This window comes from Centrocercus urophasianus, unplaced genomic scaffold (genome assembly GCF_019232065.1).
Source record: "Centrocercus urophasianus isolate 14NV4802_14NV808 unplaced genomic scaffold, USGS_Curo_1.0 seq_14, whole genome shotgun sequence".
NCBI lineage: Eukaryota > Metazoa > Chordata > Aves > Galliformes > Phasianidae > Centrocercus > Centrocercus urophasianus.
Window position 1 is genome coordinate 48,034,005 of NW_024884586.1, and position 12,031 is coordinate 48,046,035.

At 47.6% G+C, this 12,031-nt stretch overlaps 1 protein-coding gene across 3 annotated transcripts in view; it reads right to left on the reverse strand.

Moving 5' to 3' along the window:
* Positions 1-12,031, reverse strand: part of DAAM1 (dishevelled associated activator of morphogenesis 1) — an 82,651-nt gene that overhangs the window by 27,975 nt on the left and 42,645 nt on the right. For all 3 annotated transcript variants that reach the window (XM_042813594.1, XM_042813596.1, XM_042813595.1), the window contains 2 exons: positions 9,631-9,720; positions 422-493 (listed from right to left, as the gene is read on the reverse strand). In XM_042813594.1, coding sequence (XP_042669528.1) covers positions 422-493; positions 9,631-9,720 — 162 coding nt within the window. The remainder of the gene's footprint in view (positions 1-421; positions 494-9,630; positions 9,721-12,031) is intronic.

Below are 12,031 nucleotides of genomic sequence, written 5' to 3' on the forward strand. Positions count from 1 at the left end.
AGCCCAAATGAGACAGGATCTTGTATTCACATTTGGGGTCAATGGGACAACTCCCAGGTCTCCCAGTGCAGCCCTGCCTTACAGGAACTGTATTTCCCACAGTGCTATTTCATTTTTATCCAGCACAACCACCACCAGTTCAGCAGGGAACAGAACAGTAGCAGAGATCTCACTTTCCTTGCAGAGGCAGCTTGGTGCCTCTCTGCCACTGAACGATCAGATAGCTTCCCTAAAACCAGCCTGAAAATCCCTGTTTGCCCTCAGTCTTGCAGCCTTCTGGCTTGGAGCTAGATGAAAGACCCCTGTGCCTTGGAGAACTTTTTACTCCAGAGCAGCGTCCAATGAACAACGAAACCTCTCCCTGCATTTCTCCTGGCTTAAATCATTGCCATCAGTGCTGTAGCACAGCAGAAATACTTACAGCAGCCATTGAGTTCAGCTGATCGATGTAAAACTCAGGCCAGCTAGTGGCCCCTTTATTTTCTTCCTGGTCCTGCAGAGAGTGGGGAAAAGCAAGACAAAGAGAGTTGATCAGAAAAAAATGGCGTTAATGTCTCCTGCCCTTTAGAGCCAACCATCTATGACGTTCCCTCATGCTTTCACATTACTTGATATCAATATAGGCTCAATTTTCTGTTTTCTGAACTCACTGCTGATGGTTCCAGAACATTACCTGATCTATTAAATACACACTTTTTTATATACAATGTACTTTCTGCCATCTATCTGTGACTATGCTCTGCCCCAGTGATGCTGCATCAGTCTGGAATCTTACACTCAGATTTCTCTTGTACTAACTCTACTGTGCCCTTGAAGTTTTGGCTGTACAGCCTCAGTGAATGTGCTTTGAGGGAAAAAAAATGAGTTTTTACAAGCTATGAAGGCTACATAAATATGACATGAACAAGATTCCACACCTGGAGGAAGGCTGTGACACATTAATAAGAGAATCTCTTGGCACAAAACAGACAGCTCCCTGGGGATTCATTAGTTAGTAGGAGACAACAAGCACATGGCAATGTCCCCTGTCAAAGGATGTCCCCTGAGCCCATGACCTATGACAGTAGACATTGATGCAGAGCCCTATTTGGTCATCCATACAACGCTCTGCACCTGGTGAAACCCAGCAGAAGTTTTCAAGGTCTGCCATGTTCCTGTAGGACATCACCAACAGACTACTGAGCCATGCTCAGATAAATAACACTGCATGTACGGATGTTCTGAAGGAACAGCTCAAGACCAACTCTTTTCCCTGCTCTATTTTCCCTACATCACAGAATCACAGAATCACAGAATGGCCAGGGTTGGAAGGGACCTCAAGGATCATGAATCTCCAACCCCCTGCCACATGCAGGGCAATCTACCAAAAGAAGAAAAAGGATACAAAAAAATATATCTCCTTCAGGTTGGACCAGAAGAAACAATCCACCCCTAAACTTAAGATGCAGCCTGAGGTATTTATGAGGGTTAACCCACACTGCAATTCCTTGCTAGGGAAGGAACTGGACAAGGCACTCTTGTGCTCCTACATCTGTGCGTGCAGACAACTACTGATAGTCCAGTTGATTTCTGCAAGTCAACAGAGACCAAAATATTTACTTTGGTTCAAGAGGCATCAATGGGAAATGTTTGTGCATCCAATTTCTCAAGGTACAGCTTGCCAAGAGGACAAAATAGAGAATTAGTGAGCCTTTGTGGTGCGTGGCTATGGGATGGGGACAGGAGAAGTTCAGGAGTGAGCAGGTGGCAGCCCCTCAGGCATTTCCCCCAGCATGCCAAAGGTGAGAGAAACTGCTTATCCACAGATCTGGTCAAGTCTAAAGCAAATGAAAAGACTTTTTTTCTGAACAAGAAGACTGTATTTACGCCTCCGTGCCCTCTGCTTTATTAGTTTGGGCTGCTTGCCCTTCCTTCTCTTGCCAAGAACCCAAGTTTTGAATGAATTGATTCACCTTCTCTCAACTTTTTTTTTTTTTTTAATCCAAATGGGAATCAGCAGAATATTTTTTTTCCAAAGATGTTAGAAAAACAACTAAAAATCTGTCCTACCCACTGCCAAGCCTAATAAAACTGCAGGAGATCCCAGTGCCTGCCTCTGTGTTGGTGAGAGAACCATTAAGGCCTGTGCTTTGCCAAAACGTTTTTGCCAGCTACAAGTGCCCCAAAATCCCTATAAAATCCCACAGGTCGTGTCACCTGCCATCACATCCCCAGCCATTGAGGGGACCAGCGTGGTGTCCAAACTCAGCAGAGGAGAAAATCATCCCCATCTTGTCCAAACACTGCTGCCAACACGAGAAATGCTCATCTGCTGGTTGAGAGAGAAACACTGACTCTGAAAGGGAGAGATAGATATGCTCTGGTCTTTCCACAAGCAGGGAGAATGGGAGGCATGGGCTTCTCTCTGGAAAAGTTGCCCTGAGTAGAAAAGAAGAGGATGGAGGGGCAGAGGTGAGACCTGAGACCTCTTGCTGTCCTTTGTCAAACAGACCAACTGAAACAACTGTCCCTAAGCAACCCATCTGGCTGCCAATCTTGCTGCATTTTTGGCCACATTTGAAACTATCATCCCAACTAGCTGTTTGAAGTGATGGCTGTGGGGCAGGGACCATTCCCATCTCCCAGCTATCTCCAGGCAGGAGGGATGCCCTCAGTGCATCAATTTTCAGCTACCTCAGCTGCCTGTGATCAGGGCTTCCCACCGTGGGATTTGGCAGAGCAGTGCCTGCAGCAGTCCCATAATTAGCATGCCAGGCTATGGTGAAGTCACAGTGAAGTCACATAATCCTGCAGCTGCTCAGGATTATGGAGAAAGCACTTAGGTGCTGAGAGATGGATCTAACAGAAAGACAGAAAGTCATACTGTGAGATCTCCCACACAGCTGAGGAAACCCACACAGCATCCCTTGTGCTCTGCCTGCAGCCAAAGGGCAATTTGCCTCTGCCATCCCTATGCAGTGTCCCCCTGGGCTGCTGTAGGACCCCACGTCCCCATGCACTCAGCCTAGCTGCGTAGTGCAGGAGCAAGGAGCAAACCAAGGCTCCTTTTGGTTTCTCACTTCACCTGAATCTGATAATGGGTGCCAACATAACCCAGCTCACTGATCCAAACCTGCTTTGAGACACTGCATGGGAACACAAACACCAAGCTGGGACCACAAAACCCTGCCAGCTTTGACACAGCTGCAGCAGGATGCAGAGAGTGAGTCCCCAGCACCTGCTGGTGCACATATGTGTGCAGCAGACATGGAGAGAACATGTATGTGCGCCCAAGGCAGTTAAAAACAGACAAGGGGGACAGAGATGCTGCAAGCCTGTGCACATCTGTCAGCCCATCCCTCTGAGCAATCCTGCTGCAGGAAGGCTCAGCACCAGCCCTGCAAAGTCTATGGATAAAGATTTCCATTGTGCCAGCTTTCTTCCTCCCTTTAGAGGTTGGCACGCTCACTTTGTCCCAGGGAATGGTGCAGCCAGAGTGCACACATGTGCCTTGAATGCTGCCCACAATGGGATCAGTTCCTGCTCCCTCCTGGGGGAATCACCAAAGGTTCCATCAGCACTACCACCAGCCCCTTCCAGCAGCAACACCAAGCCTTGGGAAGGGGGTGGGATCCCACCACAGCACAGCATGGAACCATGAGATGACTGCTGCCCCAGCGTGAACACGGACCTGCTGCTGCCTTAGGACTGAAAGGGAGCGGTGGAGCACAAAACACCAAGGTCTCCAGGGGATGGGAAGGAGGCTGAACAACAAAATTGGCTAAATTGCTCATTTATAATTAACTTGCTGCATTATAAATATTTCCTTTTGCTTCGGCTCCCTCGGGCTCTTGCATTTCCTCCCTGAAACCCCCAATTTAAAGAGTGCTCTCAATTAAGTATGGCAGAACCTCATTAATTCACATGAGCAGCCGGGCAGGCTTGTCGAAAGGCAGCCTCCCATGCAAAAGGGGAAAGCACAATAAAGCAGCCAAAGATCAGGGCAGGGGCTTCCTTTGGCTCACTGCAGGATGCTGAGCAGTGGTAATTATTGTGGCTAATGGTCTACAGCACACCAATAAGTGTCCTTCAGTGCATTTGGTGGCAATAAAGGAGCCTCCTGACAAAGTGAAGAGCCTGGAGGGAAGTGACTCACATGGCTTTGCTCAGAGGCAGGATGAAGGAGGAAGCTTTCCAGGCACCAAGGTTTTGATGGAGTGAATTCACCCAGGCAGGTTTTTGGAGGCATGTGGGATTTAACAAATTCAGCTCTTCACGATGGTCCACCACATCCCACCCCATGGGAACCAGGGACAGAAGCATTTCTCATTTTCTTCCTCTAGTCACCAAAGCCTTCCACTTCTCTCATTAGGAAGCTTGGCCAGGGAGAGGAAAGTGGTGTGAGCAGGTAGGAAGTCAGTGCGGAAGGAGGGAAGCAGCTGGGGACCCAGAGTGGTTGCCACACAGTGTGGTTTTCCTTCCTCCTTTCCCCATGTATGGGTCTGAATGCTCATCAGACCAGCTCAGTGCATGGCATTGCCAAGAACAGCCACCAAGGAGCCTGATGGCCTTAAGAGAAGCAAAAATCTCCAAAGCTCAGTTCTGCAGCCTGCCCAACACTTTTCTGCGTTACAAACCATGACTACCAGCTTGTTAGGCAAGAACACACCAGGCAAGCCCAAGGCCTCGGGGAAAACCTCCGAATGTGTTTCCTTTGCTTGCTGACTCCTAAGAAGCACCAAAGTGAGGACTGACTGCCAGCTCCATGCCAACCCCAGAGATCTGACCACTAGAAACTCTGGTAGACACCCCCCTCTTGGGACAGGCTGCTGAGCTGGCTTGCCCAAAGAGGACTTCCCTCCAGGACACCCACAAGGAAGGTTAGTAAGAAGCCTAAAAGAGACAGGAGCCAGATCATCAGGTGTCCAGGACAAGCAGGTAGCCTCTGTTTGACCTGGAGATTTGCGTGGGAATACAGCTGCCAGACTCACCAGGGCAGAATCTTCCTTCTAAAAACTTTGTTCCAGTTGCAAAAATGGAAGCAAACGCATTTGTTTTTATGCAAGCTCCAAAGGAGAGCAAAGTAAAGCTCGGTACTGCCAGCAGCCCACCCAGTTCTGGCATCTCCAATGCCAAGAGAGGAACAGCCCAGGACGATCAACCTGGGTGCTGTTTGCTGGGTAGAAAAAGAAGCAGGCAGTAGCACAAGTAGGTTTAAGCTGCCAGGTTTGCAGTTTCAAGCCAGCACAGCTCTGCCAACGTGGATGAACCCTTGCCAGGTGTGCACAAGCAGTGGCATCCATACACCAAAAAAATGAATAATGCAAATAATGTAATTTCCCTGTGCTCTGCCAAATGCTCACAGAGTGACCCTGCCAGCCTCACAGCTGCTGAGAAGGGCTGTTATTCAATATGAATCTCCCAAAGTTGCTATCTCAGATCTGAACCATCCCATTAAACCACAGGCTATGCAGTTCTTCTTTAATACTTCCTACACTCTCCTTTCTACAAATGCACACAGGCCCTTGTATGCTTTTCCCAGGGTTTAAAAATTATGCTAACAATAAGCAAATATACCATGACCAGATGCCTTTCATAGTCAGATGGTTCATTGTTTAAAAAGCTTCAGTTTAAAATCCAAAAAGATTGCTAACAGATGCATTTTTTGGCTGGAGACAGAGAAAATCCTCGCTTTAACAAAAGTGTGTTGTGATTGGAACTAAAAAGGGAATTACCTTGAAAGATAAAAACCATAAACATTTCCTATTGAGAAATACCCCCAGCCTTGTATACACAGCCGTGTTCTCTGGCTGGGGGAGAGGGAAAGGGAGGAGTGTCAGCCAGGAGAATTACACCCGAGATGGTGTTCAACCTGCTGCAGCCACAACTGCAGGTATCGCCCGGCTGCAGCACTCCTCATTCAACCCAGCTGGCTTAGCAGGCAAAGTGCCGGGCTATTTTTTCCTCTTCCTCTCTGCCAGATTTTGCTCTAAGCTACTGCAGAGAGAAAAAAAAAAAAAAAAAAGGGATTTTAAATGGAGGAAATTTATATCAACACAAGCCCCGTGGTCAAGCTCCAGGACAAAGATGCACGTGGAGCAGAAAGCTGGAAAGCAGAGCTCTCTGGAGGTTGGAAGGCACAGTCAGACAGGAAAGAGGCCATCTGGTTGGGAAAAACAGTATCATTGGAGAGTCATCACTCACTTCCCTATTTATCATGTTTTTTCCCCGTTCTCCCTGCAAACACACCATTGTTGCCTTTTCCTAACGCAAAGGGACCGTGATGTTACATCTGACAGCTGAGGAAATGTTAGATGTAAAGGTAACTCTTGCTTGCCCGAGGACAGCTTCCTACTGAAGAGCTATGTGCCCAGCATCACCACGCTAACAGCTTTTCAGCACAGGTTTAAAGCATGCAGCGTCGTTTGTCATCTTCACAGGTCATTCGTCATCCCTGCACAACCTCTGCTCGGGTTCTACAGATGCTGTAGAGAGATAGGTTTAAATGAAAGGGAGGGGCCAGAGCCAGAACCCATATATTTTTGGACTGCATTTAGCTACCAATCCCTTCCATGCACCTATTTGTGGTGCACTTCTGCCTGAATACCCGCAATCTACATTCATTCTGAGGATCTTAAAGATGACCCAGTGACTTGCTCCAGCAGCATGACGGCTGGGGCTGGCAGGAGTCAACCCTCCTGCAAGGAAGAGGTGCTGCAGAGTAAGAGCAAAGTGTTATTAGCTCCCTTTGGAGCCTGTCCTCTCTGCTTGAGAAAGGCCATCCCGAGTCCCTCTTTGTTTTCACTGTCTCAAACCCACAGCTAAAGAAACGTTAAACCTGGAAACCCTCCGGCTTCCTCTCTGTGCTTCCGAGCAATATCCTCTCCTGGAGAGCAGGACCAGCAGGGAATAAAATGCTTTGAGATGAGGTATGAAACGAGTCATCATCCAGAAATACCACTTCTAAAATCAGACCTTATCCTGCTGTTAATGCACCTCCACTTTCACGTCTCCTTGCTTTATCTCGGCTGAAGAAAGAGCTGACAACTTCAAAGGGGGTCCAGTACTCTTTAAATCCTCCCTCCTGATTTGAGTGCGGATTTAATGCAGACTTCAGCTCCTGCCTGAGTGGCTGCCTGCAGTCTGGCCAGCCTCAATCACAAGCTGCTTTTTCTCTCTCTGCACTCAGAGCATCAGAGGGCATTGAGGCCCTGGCACTGCTGCCTAGAAAGCTGTGGTGCCCCATCCCTGGAGGTGCTCAGGGCCAGGTTGGATGGGGTTCTGGGCAGCCTGATCTATAATCTGATCTAGTGTCTGACTTAGCGATTGGCAACCCTGCATATGGCAGAGGGGTTGGAACCTTTAAGGTCTCTTAAAAACTGCTCTCAGGAAAGTTTTGGACCCTTGGCAAGTCACTCAGCTGCCTATGACTGATGTCAGCCTTTGCCAACTCCCCCCAGGACCCATCGGTGTTACAAGTTCTCATGCATTTCAAGCAATGACTTGCTATTAACCATTGACAAGCCAAAATATTTCAGGCTGTCCCGAATTTCCCAAATCACAGCCACTGGGGCTGTGGCCGAGGCAGCCAGGTAGGACCCCAGCCTCATGTCCAGCACAGGCACTGCTGCCTAATCCCAGTAATTACTCTCAGTTGGAGAAGTCCAACCCTCAGTGCCAGATATTACAAGCTACCCTGAAGATAAAGCCAGATAAAAACCAAAGAGGTACACAAGTATGAGCTCTGTAAGGTGCTGTGACAGCCACAAATGTTTCTGTTGTCCTCAAGCCGTGTTCACCACAGGGGAGCAGGACTGCCTAGAGCATGCCATGCACAGGGAAATGTTTACCAGCACACCTGATTCCTGGCTCTCCACGCTTCCCACCTGCTGAAGGCTCTGCTGATATGGTTTTGTTCATTTTTAATTAAAAAGCAGGACAAAAGCACTTGTCTTTCTTGCAAACCAGCCACCAGCACACCTCCTGCATAAGCCCTGCAGGTTTTCCAGATGGTTTCTCGAGCAGGGCAGCGCTCTGGAGGGTGGCGCAGGGCACCTCTGCAGCTCTTTCCTTCACACCCACCAAGGAGCAGTGACTTTCTTCAGCACCATTTTCAAAACACATCACAGTGCCTGTGTGAGTGCTGAAACGGGGGAACATCAGTCCCATCTAAACCCTACACAGGAGATTAGATACCATGTAATCTTCACACACAATAATAATTACATGGAGCTGCTTGATTTAAGTTCCTACTGTCTCTGATTATCCAGACACACTGGACCATGGCTAGCTTTATCCTAGAGGCAGTGACAAGTGAGCATCCTCTGCTCATTTCCTTGTTGATTAGGAACAGTGCCTGTAATTTGTTAACATCTTCTCCCCTCCAATTTAAATCTCGGGTATGCCAGGCCTCTGTATAACAATAATACATGGATTTTAGGGGTATTTATGAGAGGCTTAAAACTTAATCCTACATGAGCAAGGTAAGCTGTCTCTTGGCCTGAAATGAGGCTAGAAAATCTGGTGCCATTGCTAGAGCTGAAGAAAACATGCATTAGCAGTGACAAGTGCCATGTGAGCACAGCCAGGCCACCATGAGCATTTCAGAGCCAACTTCTGCAGCAAAGTGGAAACGTTATGGGATGTGATAGCAAATTTGGGAATGATGGGCATTTGCCCCCCACTGAGAGATCATGATGCAAAGCTAAGCTCCTGGAATCAACCTGTCCTTACCATGCTTCAATCAGTTTCTGAAATTTAATATTTTTTCAAAGAATCATAGAATGGCCTGAGTTGGAAAGGATCTTAAAGATCACCTAGCTCCAAACATCTGCAACTCTTCAGCTTCCTTCTAATGGGAGCCAAAATTGGCAGTGGAGGAATGAGCAACCTCTAAATCAGGCACCAGATCAGACCCAGGGCCCCATCCAACCTGGCCACGGATGAGCACCCATAGCAGTGCCAGAGCCTCACCTCCCTTTAAATAAAAAATTTCCCCCTAACATCTAATCTAAACCTCTCCTCTTTTACTTTAAAACCATTTCCACTTGTCCTGTCACTATCAGCCTATGTCAAAAGTTGGTCTCCCTCCTAATGAGCCCCTTTTAAATACTGGAAGGACTTTTTGCCCCATTTCTCCCCAGTGCAGTAATTCCTGCAGGATCTCTACTTTGGGCAATACAGGGAAAGAAGTGATTCCCCCCACTCAGCTGGGGGTTCTGCAACCCTCAGGGCATGGACTGCTTTGCAAAAATACAGGAGCAAAAATCTTTGTTCTACAGGGGAAAAATGCTATTGGAGTGCAGGAAGCCCAGACCTTGAGTGACCACAAGGCTTGCAGTGGTCAGTCTGTCCCCAGCTTTGGGACTTGGAGAAATTGCAAGGAAACCAAGTGCCTTGCAGAGACCCAGCTCATATACAAGAGGGCACAGCAGAAAGGGTTCTGCATTTTGAAGATGTGGCTCTCAGGTCCCTGCTGGCCACCTAACTTTCCCAGGACCACCTCAGGGAACAGACAGGTTTCTGTGATGCCCCAAATACTACTTTGCACAAAGAGCATGCAAAGTTGTTGCTTCTCCTTCACATGCCTCCCCTCCCAGGTACAGGGAAAGTGAACGCTCAGCTGTGGTAGCACGCAGACATGTCTCTTACTTTTTTCTTGCTGCAGTAGATCTGCCACTTCTTCTCCGCCGGCAGGGCAAACATAGCTTCTCTGTGCTTGTCAGTGAGGTCAAGTTCATCCTGACAAGGGGAAAAAACAAACCATGTGAGTACACAGCACGGTGATCACACAGACACAACCCCCCAGGCGGTAGTCCCAGTGGCAGTCCCAGCGCATCGCCCCGTGTCCTGCACCTATTGATTTGCCAGGTCAATTCTCTAATTATCATCCTGTGATTGCTGACCTCTCCATGACTCCTGGGTGGCAGCAGGCTGCTGGGAGGAAGCAACTGTAAAACTCTGCCTGGCCCCTTCCAGACATCTCCTAAATTGCTTCTAAGGCAGCGGCAGCTTGGAAAGGACATCAATACACCAAGAGCCCAGTGGTTACATCTACATACATACACAGAGATCTGAAGCTCTAAGGGACTTGGGTTGACAGGTTTTTTGGCTTTTGGTATGTTTGCTAATAATTTTAAAAAGCACTTTTTCCTAATAACTACACTTGAAAAAGAGATACACCCTCTCCATCAAAAGTGCATATGTACTACATACTGCCGCCTGGAGATCATGCCATTTACTGACAGATCTTCTTAGTTTATGTGGTTTTATTTTAAAGGGCACATCCACTTTTGACTTGGAGGCCTCAGTTAGCAGTGTGCCCTCCACTGGGATGCCTGAGTACTATCAAAGCCTCGTTGCTTCCTGCTGCTAGATGTAGGTCAGAGCTTTTATCAGAGAACGAACTAAATAAAGCATTCCGGCAGGGCTGCGAGGCTCATTTCTAAAGCCAACATTGATCCTACAGCTGTGGATGTCTCTGAAAGCCACCCCCATCGATGACAAGCCTTTTGCTGGAGGGGTGCTGGCACGGCGGTGGGAGCACTGGGGATGCTGCACAAGGTCACAGGAGAGGCATACTGTGGCCTGCAGCCAACTCATCCCACCCAGTCTGTGATTTAACTAAGAGGATCCCCATTAAAATTACACACTTAATTCCAGCAACTAAAAAGCAATTGGGAAAAAAAAAAAAAAAGCCGCACAAAGACTCTTAAATTGTTCCTGCCTGAATAATAACACTTACAAACTAATTGTTTTCTCCATGCTGGTAGATTCTGGTACCCCAACCAAAGGTAAAAGCCCCATTGGGCGAAGGCTGAACAAGCAGCCTACGGGTAGAAGTGGTCCCTACATGAGCAAGCAAGAAATCTAGCTGATTTAATTAAAGCTTATGTTGCATCCAGTATTCAAGGAAGGGAGCCTTCAGCTATCTTGTAATCCAAACAGCATGATATGCCACATCCTGAGCATCTCCAAGAGGAGAGGCAGCTGCAGTTTCACCTATATATCCACTGCAGGTAAAGATTTCACTTCCCAATAAATTGCTTCTCAAAAGGAAGGCATGATGGAGCTTTATTGGTTATATTTGTATGGAGCAGCTTTGCCTCTACCTGGACTCTCTCTTCCACATCAACTGACCCTTCAAACCAATGCTCAAGTGGGCATCCCCCCACTTGAGCACTGGTTTGAAGGGTCACTTGATGAGCCCAGCTGATGCACGGGGAGCTGTAGAAGCAGGCTTGCAAGATGCCCTTACAAGGGAAACACCTAGCAGCAATTTCTCCTGTTCAAACACAGTTCTTTGGAGAAGAATGTTGGGGTGGGTGAGAGAAGATGAGGGTTCTGTGATAGATATCCACTCTGGGGTGAGGGTCACCCGAGTGTGACCCAACGCCTACCTGCCACCTGAACCCCAGGCACAGCTGTGCTGAGGGGCTCAGAAAAAATATTCATTGAAACATTTCAAATACCCAAAACCTAAAAATAAGACTTGTGCAAACATGAAGATTTATTAACCAAGAGAAAATATAAACTGAGCTAAAGCTTCAGCAGTAGTAAGAAGGAATAAAGCAGAAGAACATTTAAGGTGCTGGGATATGACAATATGCAAACACATCCAAATAAGGTGCAGAAAAACTGCTGAGCCTCACACAGCACATTCCATTGTGCCCAAGCTCTAACAAGTAATCACAGCCCTGCATCCCTCAGAAACACCTACCTAATGATGCCTTGAAGGATGCTTGGGAGAGGTGTTTAAATAAATAATAAGTGGCAAGCAGTGAATACAAAACCCCTCATAATCACACAGTGACTAATAACTGTTATTCTGAGCTGTAACAACGACTTAACAATGAAGAATGAGATCTCTGCTGTTGGGATATGCATGGGAATCCCTACTCCTGCCCTCAGCTTCAGGGTTTGAAGCGTCACAGTGCTCATGGATGAGTTTCTCGGGACTCCTTGGCCCCAAGCAGTCTGCTCTGAAACCATCCTTTCGACTCCAGATGATCAACAGAGGAGACAAAACCCAACCATCTTCCAGTTGTTCACA